The sequence below is a fragment of the Schistocerca cancellata genome, chromosome 10, assembly GCF_023864275.1.
Source record: "Schistocerca cancellata isolate TAMUIC-IGC-003103 chromosome 10, iqSchCanc2.1, whole genome shotgun sequence".
Lineage (NCBI taxonomy): Eukaryota > Metazoa > Arthropoda > Insecta > Orthoptera > Acrididae > Schistocerca > Schistocerca cancellata.
Window position 1 is genome coordinate 77868445 of NC_064635.1, and position 18619 is coordinate 77887063.

Consider the following 18619-nt stretch of genomic DNA (forward strand, 5'->3'; position numbering starts at 1 on the left):
ATGTGCATTTGTTGGAATTACAGTGCTGGGAATCAGCATTTGAGCTCTGCTATTAGTGGCCACGTAATGCTAAAATACGTCAGAGTCTGATTGGCGTCTAGGCAGTGAGTACACACAGCACCTGAGGAAAACTGGATTGATCATCAAGACATCATGCAGCAAAATGGAACTGACATCTTCACTGAATATTTGAAAACACACCATTGATTTTAATTTTATGCCTAAATCAACAATACAAGGGGGGGGGGGGGGGAGGGAGGGAGGGTGGGTAGGAGGGAGGTAGTGAGGGAGGGAGGGAGAAAGTGAGAACTGTATTTCTCATTCTCACATGAGATTTCATTCAATCTATAAATATTTGTTTATTCTGGAATAAGAAAAGCTTTCACATTAATACTTTATTACAGCAAAGGATGAAGCAGGACATTACATCATGCCGGTTTTAGTTTCTTTAATGACTTTTAGTATGGATTTTTTCAGGGAATTCATGCAGCTTAGAGATAACTGCTCTTAAAAATATTTTAGAGTTGTTTCTAAGCCACAATTAGATCCTTTATGTTTTTACCACTCAGAAAGTTTCATATTACACATAGGTTATGGACCCAATGTTTGAACAGATGAAATGACCAGCAAGCTCTTGGGTGCGTTACTTGATACCTGATTCAGAAGGTCATCTGCAGAATGAACAGCACACAATTTCTGAAAAATTGTTGTTTGAGTTTATATTTCTCTGCATTAGCTGAAAAAAAAAAAAAAAAAAAAAAAAAAAAAAGGAAACGTAATGCAGGAGAAACTTTGATGGCCCTTGCTGAAGTGTTTTCTGATGAGCTCTTCCACTTGGGGTACTGATTACATGGCTCATCTTTGTACCACACCCATTGGTAACCTGTTGCCACATGGATCACATCACATGTGTGAGATCTGGCCTATTTACACACCTGGCACACCCTATTCCAGTCGCATTTGGACATATCCTGCTCTACCAAAGGCAAGGCCACTTGTGAAGCAGTTGTGTCATATGGCAGCTGTGCTGTACCTTCTGCACAGTCTTTCATGTTGGCATGACCACTGAGCAGGTGTCCACCCCAATGAATAGCAATCACCAAACTGTATCTGAGAGCAGATTTGATTTATCTGGGACATTGGAGGACTTTTCAAAAACCATTATGTTTGCTGATATGCAAATATGACAGGACTTCAAAAAGTAAGTTACAAATGTCATCCCACACTAAGACCATTGCAAAATGCAGCAAGAATGGCACATTATTCTAAGAGAATACATGTCCCATGTTTGCTGCAGACAAAGTTCTACTGTTGTGCAGATAACAGATGCATCACAGTGTGGGAGTGATGTGGCGTGGAAACTTGAAACATACTTCAAAGCTGAAGGACATGGGACACAAAACTCTAAGTTGCACACAAATTCATCATAAAATTCTTACAGCATATGGACCAAATACAATTTCATGTCTAACCATAGTGAAATGGTGCCAACAATTGGGTTGAAGCCACACAGAGGTGGGTGATGCTGATTGGGAAGGAAGGCCATTGACACTGACTGCAGTTGCAATGCCTAGGCAACTGAGGAACTGATTCACACCAATCACAGATATTCCAGTGATGTAGACATTCCCACAGTGACCCCAAATGTGTCCACCAACTAGAAGATGCATATTACTGAGCTTCTCAAACAATTGATTTAAGCAACTTTTGCTTTTCACAAAATTGATTGTCTTGAAAACAAATAAATCAAACTGCTGACATATTTTGCATATTCACACTCAATAATGGCTTGTGGAATAATCTTCTGGGGTAATTCAACACTTACAAACACAGTATTCACTGCACAAAACTGATCAGTGAGAATAATAAGTGTTGCTGACTTGTAGTCATCATTTAGTTACCTCTTCAAGAAATTTAAGAAATTTGGCATTTTAACTGCACCATCACAATGTGTATATTCACTAATGAAATTTGTCACAAATAAACCATCTCATTTTGAGAAGAATGGCTATCTATGACACCAGAGGAGGAAATTACCCATTATTAAAGCTGTCAGCGACTTAAAAAAGGAATTCAATGAGTAGCCAAAAAAATATTTGATCCTTTCAGAGGGAGAGAGGAGAGAGAGAGAGAGAGAGAGAGAGAGAGAGAGAGAGAGAGAGAGAGAGAGAGAGAGAGAGAAGAGAGGAGAGGAGGAGGAGAAGGAGGAGAATAAGGAGAAGAAGAAGAAGAATAAGAAGAATAAAGCAATAATTAGTTTTGAAGTGTAGCGGCATGAATAGGACTAGAAAATAATGTCCTCATTAATGTTAACACTAATTATGTATACCAGTAAACTTCAATTCATGCCTTCAGCCCTTTCTCCCCTTCTTAAATCATCAGCATTGCCTGAGGTACAGGCTGGATCACCCAGTTATATAGAAAGTTGGGATGTTAGTCCATTACCAGAGAGTCTCTGCAATGTTGACTATTTAAGAGGGATAAAAAAGGGTTGAAGGGGTGAACTGAAGTTTGTGTTAGGAAGGGCACTGGACTATGGTAGTCCATGGAGCTGTGCCAGCCATACTCCTATGGTGGTATAATGGTTAGCACCTCTGCCTAGTAAGCAGGAGACCTGAATACAAGTTCCAGCTGTTCCACAAATTTTAATTCATTTCTTCAGCTTCTATCATTATCAAAGATAAAGTTGAGACTCATAAGTGTCACGGAAAAGGTAATTTCATCAGATCAGTAGATAATCTAGGAATACTTACCTTGATTATCAGTTTGAATACCTTAGCACTAATCATAATTTGTTGTTAGTTTGATGAACACAAGCAGCCAACAGTGGCCACTTCAGGCACTAAAGTATAACTTGTCTCATTCCTGAAGACTCTCCTTCATGATGGAATTGACAGAACACAATGTGTAAATGAATGTATGAATGAAACCCAGTCACAGAAAATACAGGGTGACTCAAAATGAATGAACAGATTAATCTTGTAACAGAGATGCTGACTCATAGATAGGCATAATGAAAAGAGTGTCACGAATAAAACTTTTGGCCAGTAAGACCTTTGTCAAAAATAGATGACAGATGTACACACACACTCTCTCGCAAACACAATTCACACACACGACTGTTGTCTCAGCCAACTGAGGTCACACTGCGAGCAGCAGCACCACTGCATGATGGGAGTGGTAACTGGGTGGGGGTAAGGAGAAGGTTGAGGCAGGGAGGGGGAGGGATAGTAGGGTAGGGGTGGCAGACAGTGAAGTGCTGCATGTTAGACACAGGGGAGACGAGAGGTATTTGGATACATTCCATCCTGGATTTTTCATTGTCAGATTTATCTTGTTTATTACAAACTATGAAACATGGAAACACATTGTGCATGTCTCTGGATAGGGGAAGGTTCAAAGTTTTCTGTTCACACAGACACTATACCTCACATTCTACAGGAGCACCAAGTACTGCTTGAGAAACATAAAAACATTAGTCCATAACTTACACATATTAATCAACGGCTTCAACAATTTGATTTCTCAGCTCCTGAAGAGTAGCTGCCATATGTGGGACAAAGACTCTGTCTTTTGTAACTCCACAGAAAAAACTGCGAGTCACGAGGTCTGATGGCCTTGGATGCCAAAAACAATGAACAAGGTCTTGTTGTTCACTTCTTCCAATATGATGTCGTGGGGTGGTGGTGTTGAGATAATGCTGCACCTCAAGGTGAAAGGAGGTGGGGTGCCATCATGCATAAAAATAAAATGATTGGAATCTTCATGAAGTTGAGAAAACAACCAATTTTGCAGCATGTTGAGGTGTGAAATCCTGTCACAGTTACCTCTGCAGAAGAGAAAGATCCATAAACTTTGTGAAGAGAAATGGTACAAAACTCATTCAGTTTTGGTGAGTTTCTTTCATGTTTATCAGTGGCACCAGGATTTTGTGATTCTAAAATTCTTACATTATGGCAGTTTACTTTACCTGATAGATAAAATGTCAATTCATCCACAAAGATGAATCATTCAGAAAAAGTGTCCTCTGCCATATCCAAGAGAACTGAAGTGAAAAATTTGTACCTGCTGTTATGGTCACTGGGATGCAATTGCTGTGGTAAATGTAACTTGTAAGGCATCATATGCAGGCATAGTTTCAGAACAGACCACACCATTGTTTGAAGACGCTGAAGTTTCTGGCCTGCCAATCCTGGGGACTTCCGGGGGCTCCATGTGAACACATCTTGGATACATTTGAAGTTTTCATCAAATGTAAGTGTCAGACCAATGCTCTTCCCTTTGCATATACAACTGACTTCCAAGGATTTTGTATGACAGTCATAAATATGCTTGTCCAGAGGTGGGTTCTTCCTGAATTGACAGTGGAATGCAAGTTGCCCTTGAGGAATAAATTGACTCTGTGCAAATTCCAACACACAAAATGATTTCCATTGTGGTGGATTTATCATGTTGCTACAAATAAACAATAGAACAGCTGTGTCAAAACTTTGAATCTTCCTCTGCCCAGTGAAATGCACAATGTGTTTCTTTGTATGTAATAAACAACTGAAATCAGTTCCTTCTTTTTGAATCACCTGGACCTGCTGAGTGCAATGTGCCATCTGGATCCTCTCTCCAATACCAAATTCTCTGAACCACATAGATGGGAATTGTGCCCACAAAGTACCCTTTGATTTTGCAATCCTTATAGCCTCAACATCTGCTCCCACTTCAGTTCATTAATTTAAATTCACACTTTCCACTCCATAATCTCCATCTTCCTGTGTTTTAGCTCCTCCGCCCAAAACGCTCCTCTACTTAATTGTATGCCACATGCTCTCCAGTGTCATGTTTCTTTGCTGCTGCTCCCTCCCAGCTGTTATCTCCCTTCCCTCCAACCTCTCCTTCCTTTTATGAAGCTCAGACAATGTAGAGCTGTGTGTGTGTGTGTGTGTGAGTGTGTTTAATTGTTTGTTAGTTCTGAGCAAAGATTTTGTCAAAATGTTTAACAACAATTCCAATATTGAAAAGTTTCCAGCAGATTGAAACTGTGTACCTCAACAGGACTTGAATCTGGTACTTTTGCGTTTGAAGGCAGGTGCTCTACTGGCTGGCTATCTGAGCATGACTCACAACCTGCCATTGCAGCTTCACATTTGATGCACTCAGTCAGTTCAGTTGGCAGAGCACTCTGGTGGAATTAAAACTGCAATGGCAGATCCTGAGTCATGCTCATGTAATTTCGTCAGCAGAGTACTTGTCCACAAAAGGCCATGTCCGAGTCCCAGTCTGGCACATGGTTTTAATCTGCCAGAAAGTTTCAAATGAGTGAACACACTGCTGGAGAGTGAAAATTCATTCTGTAACCTTAAGCCTTGTTTATGTGCTTCTTGAGCACTCAGTGCCTCAGCTATATAGTCGGTGTTTACCTTCATTACTTCCATTATTTAGGTATTGGTTAAGTGACTTTCTTGTGTGATGCATAGTTATCTAAATTGATTTTACAGCTATAAATAGTTCTAGTGAAAAATGATTTGTGATACATTCTCATTCTTTGTAGATTTTCTAGCCTTTAGGCACTATACTCATGCAATATATGCCTTATATTCTGCAGTGTAACATATCACTTTGCTTGTGATGTTTTGCACTAGCATTTTTCAAACATATGAATGATGACTGTCACTATAAAAAGTTTATATTTGTAATGTATTAGACAATCTATGAATGGACACAGAATATCTGCAAGCTGGGATGACAATAAAAGTCATACCACATTCACAGTACCCCAAGGCTTAAGTGGTCTATTCCATGTCATTGGTTCTTGCCTTGGAGATATGGTGCAGGCCATAGAGAAAGAATGACCATGACAATGTCTATGATTTCACATGGACAAGAGAAAACTTGTTATATAGATACATTCAACTGACATCTGTTAATGAAGACAGAATGTTTTTGGACTTTGTCCTCATCAATGTTTTTGTGATTTTCTGCAAAATGAAACACTTTTGTAATGCGCAGTTATTGTAAATAGAGTGCAATATTCAAGATGTTGTTAATGAGAAGTGTTGCCTTTATTTAAAGAGTTGGATTTTGGACTTGTACTCTTAACTGCCAGCAATAGCTACAGCACTTTGAGAAAATAAGTTTGATCAGAAAATTTTGTCAGAAGTGCTGAAATACAGAGGTAAACATGATTATATAACAGGAGGTGTTGGTTCTCGATCAGACTTTACTTCACCACCAGATATCACAGAAAAGAACCAGCAGAACATTACAATTCTTGACACATATGTGTCCTTTACATCTTAACATGTTGACTCATAGGCCTGAAACCTTATGATGATCATTAAAAAAACCACTTGAGAAAACTAAGCTTACCAGGAGACAGACTCGCTGCCCCAAATTTACCCTCAGAAGGGTGAGAAGAAATAAACATGAATGGTGAATGGAGAGACATTAGAGAGGAAGGGAGGGACGGAGGGAGGATGAAGGAAGGTTAGTGCTTAATATCCCATTGACATTGAGACCATTCGAGATAGAGCTCAAGCTTAGATTGTTCCAACAATGGGGAAGTAAATTGGCCATGTCCTTTCAAAGGAACTATCTCAGCACTTGTGTAGAACCATTAAGATGAATCACAGAAAACCTAAATCTGGATGGTTGGACACAGATCTAAACCATTCTCCTCTTGAATGTGAGTTCAGTGTGCCAACAGTGTTGCTTGGTGACAGCAGCTAACATTCCCCTCCTTTTCAACCTTTCTCAGTCATTTATTCATTCATCCCTGAGGAAAGAGCAAATACTTGCAAACACTAGGAATAGATTTTTTTCTGCTTTTAAATCTTTATTGACAGTAGTTTGAATTTTTCCTCCTGAAGGTAACACTGGCCAACCAATCTGTCTCCTTGCAATGTTGTAGCACACATTAAGACCACACTTTTGATTCAGCAATAGCCAACCTACCTGAGAAATAATGCTACTCCTGTTACTGGTCACATCCAGGTCCATACCAAATGGCTTCATTGGCTTCAGACCATCCGAATAATCACTAGTATCTATCGAATATGAATTGGGAAATTCATAAGAAGAGTCACTGTGGAAACAAAACAATATAAATGAAAATAATTATTAAATTTTCAGTAAAATATTTACAAAATACACATGTAATGAGTGTTCAAATGCAATTCCCTAAGTCTGGTTATAATTTATTATGGTACATGATCTAAACATTTAATGAACAACCCATTACTATTGCATATTTTCTTCCCATTAGTTGTCATTTTACAGTTTTAACAGTAACTTATTTATATGAATAAACAATTGGGACTTTTGATATTTTATTTTCTTCTGACTTAAAATATGAGTCCAAGGATAATTTACAACAACAATAATAAAAATAATAATAATAATAACAATATGAGACAGGGACAGATATTTCATTGTTTTCCTTTATCATATAAAAGTGCATTAATTAATGCAAAACATGGTTAAATGACTCAAGCAAGAAATTTCATAAAACAAAAACAATATTAAAATTGCATGAACAACATTGCAGATTTTATGAAAGAATTTCATGATAATTTATTTAATGAAGATTGAGTTAACAATTGTGACATGTAATTTACCGAAATATTGTTTGTGTATAGTAAACTTAGTTGTAAGATAATAAGGATGCAAAGTATCTACATACATGCTCCAAAGCCACTGTATGGTGTGCCGCAGAGGGTATCTTGTACCACTACTAGTCATTTCCTTTCCTGTTACACTCACAAACAGAACGAGGGAAAAATGAATAACTATGTGCCTCTGTATCTTGTCTTCACAGTCCTCATGGGAGATGTATGTTGGTGGCAGCAGAATCATTCTGCAGTCAGCTTCAAATGCCAGTTTTCTGAATTTTCTCAATAGCATTATGCAAAAAAGAATTTCATCTTCCCTCTAAGGATTCCCATTGGAATTCACAAAGCATCTCCATAGTACGTGCATTCTGGCTAAATCTACCAGTAACGAATCTAGCAGGATGCCTCTGAATTGCTTGGATGTCTTCCTTTAACACAACCTAATGAGATCCCAAACACTCAAGCAGTACTCAAGAATGGGTCACACTAGCTTTCTATATGTGGTCTCCTTTATACATGAGCTAGAATTTCATAAAATTCTCACAATTAATCAAAGTCAACCACTCACCTTCCTTACTACTGCCCTTACATGTTCATTCCATTTGATATTGCTTTGCAACATTATGCTAAGATATTTAACTGATGTGACTGTATCAAGCATCAGACCACTAACACCATATTCCAACATTACAGGATTGTTTTTCCTAATCACTTGCATTAACTTATATTTTTTGACATTTAGAGCAACATGCCATTCATCACATCAATCAGAAATTCTGTCTAAGCCATCATGTATCCTCCTACAGTCACTGAATGGTGATATTTTTCCATAGACTACAGCATTGTCAGCAAACAGTTGTAGATTGCTGCTCACCCTGTCTGTCAGCATGATATGTATTGATTGTAAAGAAGGTGTTTACAAGCTTTTTTGGCATATCCCACGATAAAATCATCTCCCAAAAATCTTCATCTGAAGATGATAGGTAGTAAACTTATTGAAACATTGTGACAAGATGATAACACCAATGCTTGGCTTATCAGCCAAGAAGATTTCATTATCAGATTATAAATACAATGATGACTGTGACTGTAAATGATGGCCTACTAAACACATTCTTAGTTTTAGTTCAGTCATGGCTCATTATTGTCACACTCTTAGTTTTGAATCAATACTTGTTTGCTGTAATTTATAGTGGCCATAGTTCAGTATTTTGATGAGTTCTTTCTTTGTAATAAACTCCAGAGTTAAATTGCTTTTATTTGCCATTTGACAAGATCTCATAACTCAAAATTATATCCTAGACAAGCAAAGTACAATGTAACATTTTTGTTATGTGTCACTTCTAAAATAATATTAACTCTCTAAAGCAGCAGTAAAGTTTGGAATAAAATACTTAAACTTATTAAAAATCTGTTTACGGCAAAGTAGTGGTAGCATGTTATAGTGTTTACAGAAATTTCTCCAAGACGGGGCGATATTTTAAATTTGCCCTTTTTTATACAACAGATGCTCTGAGTTTCAGAACATGTGATGCTCCAAGAACTAAATTTGGCAGAGACTATACAAAATTTATTTAATCTCAAACACTTGACAGACAATCACTCAGTATTTTTAAGATAGATTACTTCGACACCTAACTGGTAAACATATTAAAAGGTACATTTCACTGATACTAATGAAATATTATTGATATGAATATTTTGATTAATTGAGCTGAAGTTACATCTTCATCAATAATATTTGTTATCCAACTGTCCATCAGGCCCTACAAATATAGAAAAAAGCTGTGTAAAGATTGCAGGGGAACTGGTATATGACTTGGCTGCTTTCACAGGTCCTGATGGGTTAGGAAAAGCCTTTTAATGGACTGAAATAGGAAGTGCTGGGTGGATGGACTGTGAAAGTCTTACACCTGGGTCTTCCACAGAAATATGATCCTGTGGCAACAGGTTGGGACTGGGAGTGGCATAGGGATGGATTGGGACGTGGAGGTGGGTTCACGACTGAAGACCACTTTAGGAAAAAGGATAGATTGCTATGACCTGTAGAGGTGGCATGTTGAATTGCAGACTGGCACAACGAAAAGACAGTTGCACATTGACCTTTTGGTACAGGCCTTCTTCAGAGAGGAAAAAACGCACTTATTCACACAGGCAAGCACACTTTGTGCACAGATGACCACTCTCTTGGGCCACTCTGGAGAGAACTCAATTGTGTCATGTCAAACAGAGGCAGAAAACTGGAGTGGGACAGGAAAGGGGGAAGAGTAATGGGGAATCGTGGGGGAAAGGAGGGGGGGAGAAGTCAGCACCACCTGGCAGAGTGTGCATGGACTAGATGGTAGCAGGACAAGACTTCCAAGCACTGCATCAGGAGGCTGTGGGGGAGGGAGCAGAGTGGGGGGTGGTGGGAGGGGGGGAGGGGGGGAGGGGGGGGAGGGAAGGAGAGAAGCAGAGAAAGGAAAAGAAGACCAGTGGGATACATTGGCAGAGATCACAATGAGTGTGAGGAGACATGAATTGGGAAGAGATGATAGAGCAGAGGATGTGGAAACTGTAGGTTGGAGGGTGTATGAACAGTGGATTACCATAGGTTGAGACTGGAATGATTCTGGGAGTGGAGAATGTAAGGACAACTCCCATATGCACAGTTCAGAAAATCTGGTACTGGACAGAAGGATCTATATGGGCTGACTTGTGAAGCAGCCATTAAAATCAAGCATGTTATGTTCAGCTGCATGTTGGCTCATAGGATGGTCCACTTTGCTCTTGGCCACAGTTTGGTGTGGTCTTTCATCCTGGTGGACAGCTGGTTGACAGTCATACCAATATATAAAGCTGTGCAATGGTTGCAGGAGAGCTGGCGTATGACTGATGGCGTAGGACAAACCTGTGACAGGACTGTAATATGAAGTGTTGGATGGGTGGAATGGGGAGGCTGTACACCTGGGTCTTTCTCAGTGCAGTGAGAAGACCAAGCCATTAAAATCAAGCATGTTATGTTCAGCTGCATGTTGGGTCATAGGATGGTCCACTTTGCTCTTGGCCACAGTTTGGTGTGGTCTTTCATCCGGGTGGACAGCTGGTTGACAGTCATACCAATATAAAAAGCTGTGCAATGGTTGCAGGAGAGCTGGCGTATGACTGATGGCATAGGACAAACCTGTGACAGGAATGTAATATGAAGTGTTGGATGGGTGGAATGGGGAGGCTGTACACCTGGGTCTTTCTCAGTGCAATGAGAAGACCACACTTGTCCAGTATGACGAAAGTCTCACAAAGGCCTTCACAGACAAGTATTATCTTCCAGACCCAGCCCACAAACAGATTTTCCATATCATATCCCCACAGAACCTCCCAATCCTTCAACTACTCCAAGAATCAAAGGAGCACTTCCTTCATCACCCAGTACCATCCCAGACTGAAACAACTGAACCTTGTCCTCTTTCAAGACTTTGGTTGTCTATTATCATGCCCTGAAATAAGGGACATCCTAGCCAAGATCATTCCCATCTCTCCTAAAGTGGTGTTCAGTTGTGAACCAACCTCCATGTCCCAGTCCATCCCTATGCCACTCCCAGTCCCAATCTGGCGCCACAGAATCATATTTCTGTGGAAGACCCAGGTGCAAGACCTGCCCAGTCCACTCACCAGCACTTCCTATTTCAGTCCTGTCAAAGACTTATCCTATCCCATCAGAAGCCTGGCTACCAGGCCACCTGTGAAAGCAGCCATGTCATATACCAGCTCTCCTGCAATTTTACACAGCTTTTTCTGTTGGTATGACAACCAACCAGCTGTCCACCAGGATGATGGCTGCCACAAAATGTGGCCAAGAACAAAGTGGACCATCCTGTGGTACAACATGCAGCTGAAGATAATATGCTTGATTTCAATGTCTGCTTCACTACTTCACTACCTGGGCTATCTGGATTCTCTCATTCCATCATTAGCTTTTCTGAACTGTGCAGATGGGAGCTGAGTTATCCTAACTTCTCCACTCCTGATATCATCCTGACCCCAACCTACAGTAAGCTATTGTCCTCACACCCTCCAACCAACAGTTTCGGCCCCCTCTGTTGTATCACCTTCTCCCAATTCACACCCTCTCATGCTCATTGAGCACTTCTCTCTCCAATGCACCCACCAGTCTTTTCTCTTTCTCTGTTCCTTTACTGTTCCCTTTCTGGCCCCTCCTATCCCCCCTCCCCCCACCTCGCCCACCCTCCCACACAGCCTCCTGACATTGCGCTTGGCAGCCTTGTCTTGCAGCAATCTAGTTGCTGTATGCTTTTCCAGGCAGTGTTGACTCATGCCCCACCTGTTCCCTGAATTCCCTCTCCCTTCCCTGCCCCAGTCTGGATTGCTGCTTCTGTTTGAGGCAGTTACATTTAACCTTCTTCTGTGCTGTAATACAACATCAAATCTTATACTCGATAGTCACACACAAGCTGAAATTGTGATAGTACAATAAAAAATGTAATAGTTACAAATGAAAATGGTGTCATTTAAAGAATGTATAGAAGCTGTGGACAGGTATTACAATAAGTTAGATGAAAAAAATATATTATAGCAGTGATTGTTGTTTGTATCTGCGTACTGTAAAAACTGGATCTTGCTTATTGTTGGGGCTAGTATTTATGTATCTTTGCAATTGAGATTTCTGTCAGACAGTTAGCAGTACTTAAAATTTCAATCACGATAAACAAAAACTAAAATAATGTTTGATAGCTATAAGTGTCAACAACCATGCTTAATAATTACTTGAAGGCTGCAGGTCCACCCCATATCGAACAGTTTATTAATCAGAAATGTCATCGTACCTGAGGTAGGAGTTCCTGTCAGCAACGTCTGTAACCTCCAGTCTGTCCCCGGTGGAGGAAGCAGTGGGCTGCTGCTGCTGCTGCTGCTGCTGCTGCTGCTGGTGGTGATGGTGGTGGTGAGCTTCAGCTGTTGGAGATGATGTGGGGGCCGTCTGCCTCTGCTCCTTGTTCACATTTGCAGTCTTTCCATCTCCAGCTGCCACTTCTCGGCTCCTGCTGTGGCTCCGACTGCGGCTTCTACTTCTTGTTCTTTCATCACTTTTTATTTTCTCTCTATCCTTCTCTTTGTCTCTTTCCTGCAAAAGAAATTTGCACATAAGCTTTTCAATGCTATAGTTTAGTTGTCCATTACGTAAGGAATGAGTTGTTCAACATAGGTACACAAAACTTTGCTGATAAAATAATGTCAGAGATAACATAAAGTCCGACCATATTAAAATTTACCTGGAAGCTTGTCCAATTTGGAAAATCATTTTAGTTTCATGTGGTTCTGTTTCGAGCAAGTTTTACTGTACAAAGAGAAGTGCGCTAGAAGGCAGACACTCTTAAAATAGTAAAACATGTAGGCAGGACAATATTGCATTGGCTTATTTTGCTGAACTTCTCAATACACAGCTGATATGAATTATGGAATCTCAGTTAGCAAAATCACCAATATTTAAAAAAAAAAAAAAAAAAAAAAAAAAAAAAAAAAAAAAAAAAAAAAAAAAAAAAAAAAAAGCAGAACTTCAGCCATTCGATGAATTTTTCATAATTAATGTCATCCAAACAAAGAATCATAACATTTTTGAAATTCTGAAGCTGTTTGTGGATTGTTTGTCAATAAGAGCAATAAATAATGGGTCAGTAAAGTTGGTTTAATTACTAGAGCTACAGGGCATCATATATGATGAATGTGGCAGTTAATGTGCACTTTTTAGTGCAGTTTACATAATTATATGTAACATGTTTGCAACAAAGATATGTAGTGGATGGCAATATTATATATATCACAAAATAACCTATCCACATTCTGCAATTGCATTCTGATGTAAATTCTAAAGATTAGTTTCATTATATGTTAAACTCCAAGTGTTTCTATTTTACAATATGTATAAATACATACATCTAAAAACAAAGATGATGAGACTTACCAAACAAAAGGGCTGGCAGGTCGATAGACACACAAACGAACGCAAACATACACACAAAATTCTAGCTTTCGCAACCAACGGCTGCTTCATCAGGAAAGAGGGAAGGAGAGGGAAAGACGAAAGGATGTGGGTTTTAAGGGAGAGTGTAAGGAGTCATTCCAATCCCGGGAGTGGAAAGACTTACCTTAGGGGGAAAAAGGGACGGGTATACACTCGCACACACACACACATATCCATCCGCACATACACAGACACAAGCAGACATTTGTAAAGGCAAATGTCTGCAACTTGAAATTAGCGGAGATTGAGGCCTGGTGGATAATGGGAAGAGAGGATATATTGAAGAGCAAGTTCCCATCTCCGCAGTTCGGATAGGTTGGTGTTAGTAGGAAGTATCCAGATAACCCGGACGGTGTAACACTGTGCCAAGATGTGCTGGTCGTGCACCAAGGCATGTTTAGCCACAGGGTGATCCTCATTACCAACAAACACTGTCTGCCTGTGTCCATTCATGCGAATGGACAGTTTGTTGCTGGTCATTCCCACATAGAACGCATCACAGTGTAGGCAGGTCAGTTGGTAGATCACGTGGGTGCTTTCACACGTGGCTCTGCCTTTGATTGTGTACACCTTCCGGGTTACAGGACTGGAGTAAGTGGTGGTGGGAGGGTGCATGGGACAGGTTTTACACCGGGGGCGGTTACAAGGGTAGGAGCCAGAGGGTAGGGAAGGTGGTTTGGGGATTTCATAGGGATGAACTAAGAGGTTACGAAGGTTAGGTGGACGGCGGAAAGACACTCTAGGTGGAGTGGGGAGGATTTCATGAAGGATGGATCTCATTTCAGGGCAGGATTTGAGGAAGTCGTATCCCTGCTGGAGAGCCACATTCAGAATCTGATCCAGTCCCGGAAAGTATCCTGTCACAAGTGGGGCACTTTTGGGGTTCTTCTGTGGGAGGTTCTGGGTTTGAGAGGATGAGGAAGTGGCTCTGGTTATTTGCTTCTGTACCAGGTCGGGAGGGTAGTTGCGGGATGCGAAAGCTGTTGTCAGGTTGTTGGTGTAATGCTTCAGGGATTCCAGACTGGAGCAGATTCGTTTGCCACGAAGACCTAGGCTGTAGGGAAGGGACCGTTTGATGTGGAATGGGTGGCAGCTGTCGTAATGGAGGTACTGTTGCTTGTTGGTGGGTTTGATGTGGACGGACGTGTGAAGCTGGCCATTAGACAGGTGAAGGTCAACATCAAGGAAAGTGGCATGGGATTTGGAGTAGGACCAGGTGAATCTGATGGAACCAAAGGAGTTGAGGTTGGAGAGGAAATTCTGGAGTTCTTCTTCACTGTGAGTCCAGATCATGAAAATGTCATCAATAAATCTGTACCAAACTTTGGGTTGGCAGGCCTGGGTAACCAAGAAGGCTTCCTCTAAGCGACCCATGAATAGGTTGGCGTATGAGGGGGCCATCCTGGTACCCATGGCTGTTCCCTTTAATTGTTGGTATGTCTGGTTTCCAAAAGTGAAGAAGTTGTGGGTCAGGATGAAGCTGGCTAAGGTAATGAGGAAAGAGGTTTTAGGTAGGGTGGCAGGTGATCAGCGTGAAAGGAAGTGCTCCATCGCAGCAAGGCCCTGGACGTGCGGAATATTTGTGTATAAGGAAGTGGCATCAATGGTTACAAGGATGGTTTCTGGGGGTAACGGATTGGGTAAGGATTCCAGGCGTTCGAGAAAGTGGTTGGTGTCTTTGATGAAGGATGGGAGACTGCATGTAATGGGTTGAAGGTGTTGATCTACGTAGGCAGAGATATGTTCTGTGGGGGCTTGGTAACCAGCTACAATGGGGCGGCCGGGATGATTGGGTTTGTGAATTTTAGGAAGAAGGTAGAAGGTAGGGGTGCGGGGTGTCGGTGGGGTCAGGAGGTTGATGGAGTCAGGTGAAAGGTTTTGTAGGGGGCCTAAGGTTCCGAGGATTCCTTGAAGCTCTGCCTGGACATCAGGAATGGGATTACCTTGGCAAACTTTGTATGTGGTGTTGTCTGAAAGCTGACACAGTCCCTCAGCCACATACTCCCGACGATCAAGTACCACGGTCGTGGAACCCTTGTCCGCCGGAAGAATGACGATGGACCTGTCAGCCTTCAGATCACGGATAGCCTGGGTTTCAGCAGTGGTGATGTTGGGAGTAGGATTAAGGTTTTTTAAGAAGGATTGAGAGGCAAGGCTGGAAGTCAGAAATTCCTGGAAGGTTTGAAGAGGGTGATTTTGTGTGTCTGTCGACCTGCCAGCACTTTCATTTGGTAAGTCACATCATCTTTGTTTTTAGGTATATTTTTCCTTCGTGGAATGTTTCCTTCTATTATATATATATGTATATATATATATATATATATATATATATATATATATATGATTGTTGGGTTCAAATTAATGATATGAATATTATATATATATATATATATATATATATATAATGTCTGCTTGTGTCTTGTGTGTATGGATGGATATGTGTGTGTGTGCGAGTGTATACCTGTCCTTTTTTCCCCCTAAGGTAAGTCTTTCCGCTCCCGGGATTGGAATGACTCCTTACCCTCTCCCTTAAAACCCATATCCTTTTGTCTTTCCTTCTCCTTCCCTCTTTCCTGACGAGGCAACCGTTGGTTGCGAAAGCTAGAGTTTTGTGTGTATGTTTGTGTTTATTTGTGTGTCTATCGACCTGCCAGCGCTTTTGTTGGGTAAGTCTCATCATCTTTCTTTTTAAATATATATATATATATATATATATATATATATATATATATATATATATATATATATATATATATATATATATAAAAAAAAAGCGCTGGCAGGTCGATAGACACACAAACAAACACAAACATACACACAAAAATCTAGCTTTCGCAACCAACGGTTGCCTCGTCAGGAAAGAGGGAAGGAGAAGGAAAGACAAAAGGATATGGGTTTTAAGGGAGAGGGTAAGGAGTCATTCCAATCCCGGGAGCGGAAAGACTTACCTTAGGGGGAAAAAAGAACAGGTATACACTCGCACACACACACATATCCATCCGCATATACACAGACACAAGCAGACATTTGTAAAGGCAAAGAGTTTGGGCAGAGATGTCAGTCGGGACGGAAGTACAGAGGCAAAGATGATGTTGAAAGACAGGTGAGGTATGAGCGGCAGCAGATTGAAATTAGAAATTAGCGGAGATTGAGGCCTGGCGGATAGCGAGAAGAGAGGATATGCTGAAGGGCAAGTTCCCATCTCCGGAGTTCAGACAGGTTGGTGTTAGTGGGAAGTATCCAGATAACCCGGACGGTGTAACACTGTGCCAAGATGTGCTGGCCGTGCACCAAGGCATGTTTAGCCACAAGGTGATCCTCATTACCAACAAACACTGTCTGCCTGTGTCCATTCATGCGAATGGACAGTTTGTTGCTGGTCATTCCCACATAGAACGCTTCACAGTGTAGGCAGGTCAGTTGGTAAATCACGTGGGTGCTTTCACACGTGGCTCTGCCTTTGATCGTGTACACCTTCCGGGTTACAGGACTGGAATAGGTGGTGGTGGGAGGGTGCATGGGACAGGTTTTACACTGGGGGCGGTTACAGGGGTAGGAGCCAGAGGGTAGGGAAGGTGGTTTGGGGATTTCATGGGGATGAACTAAGAGGTTACGAAGGTTAGGTGGACGGCGGAAAGACACTCTTGGTGGAGTGGGGAGGATTTCATGAAGGATGGATCTCATTTCAGGGCAGGATTTGAGGAAGTCGTATCCCTGCTGGAGAGTCACATTCAGAATCTGATCCAGTCCCGGAAAGTATCCTGTCACAAGTGGGGCACTTTTGGGGTTCTTCTGTGGAAGGTTCCGGGTTTGAGGAGATGAGGAAGTGGCTCTGGTTATTTGCTTCTGTACCAGGTCGGGAGGGAGAGTCACATTCAGAATCTGATCCAGTCCCGGAAAGTATCCTGTCACAAGTGGGGCACTTTTGGGGTTCTTCTGTGGAAGGTTCCGGGTTTGAGGAGATGAGGAAGTGGCTCTGGTTATTTGCTTCTGTACCAGGTCGGGAGGGTAGTTACGGGATGCAAAAGCTGTTTTCAGGTTGTTGGTGTAATGATTCAAGGATTCCGGACTGGAGCAGATTCGTTTGCCACGAAGACCTAGGCTGTAGGGAAGGGACCGTTTGATGTGGAATGGGTGGCAGCTGTCATAATGGAGGTACTGTTGCTTGTTGGTGGGTTTGATGTGGATGGACGTGTGAAGCTGGCCATTGGACAGGTGGAGGTCAACGTCAAGGAAAGTGGCATGGGATTTAGAGTAGCACCAGGTGAATCTGATGGAACCAAAGGAGTTGAGGTTGGAGAGGAAATTCTGGAGTTCTTCTTCACTGTGAGTCCAGATCATGAAAATGTCATCAATAAATCTGTACCAAACTTTGGGTTGGCAGGCCTGGGTAACCAAGAAGGCTTCCTCTAAGCGACCCATGAATAGGTTGGCGTACGAGGGGGCCATCCTGGTACCCATGGCTGTTCCCTTTAATTGTTGGTATGTCTGGCCTTCAAAAGTGAAGAAGTTGTGGGACAGGATGAAGCTGGCTAAGGTAATGAGGAAAGAGGTTTTAGGTAGGGCGGCAGGTGATCGGCGTGAAAGGAAGTGCTCCATCGCAGCGAGGCCCTGGACATGCGGAATATTTGTGTATAAGGAAGTGGCATCAATGGTTACAAGGATGGTTTCCGGGGGTAAGAGACTGGGTAGGGATTCCAGGCGTTCGAGAAAGTGGTTGGTGTCTTTGATGAAGGATGGGAGACTGCATGTAATGGGTTGAAGGTGTTGATCTACGTAGGCAGAGATGCGTTCTGTGGGGGCTTGGTAACCAGCTACAATGGGACGGCCGGGATGATTGGGTTTGTGAATTTTGGGAAGAAGGTAGAAGGTAGGAGTGCGGGGTGTTGGTGGGGTCAGGAGGTTGATGGAGTCAGGTGAAAGGTTTTGTAGGGGGCCTAAGGTTCTGAGGATTCCTTGAAGTTCCGCCTGGACATCAGGAATGGGATTACCATGGCAAACT

General features: G+C 41.7%; 1 protein-coding gene across 1 annotated transcript in view; it reads right to left on the minus strand.

Moving 5' to 3' along the window:
• LOC126106138 (serine/arginine repetitive matrix protein 2) overlaps nt 1-18619 on the minus strand; it is a 230265-nt gene that overhangs the window by 43859 nt on the left and 167787 nt on the right. Inside the window, exons 18-19 of the mRNA XM_049912381.1 lie at nt 12425-12720; nt 6946-7075 (exon numbers count right to left, since the gene is read on the minus strand). Of these exons, the coding sequence (XP_049768338.1) occupies nt 6946-7075; nt 12425-12720 (426 nt within the window). The remainder of the gene's footprint in view (nt 1-6945; nt 7076-12424; nt 12721-18619) is intronic.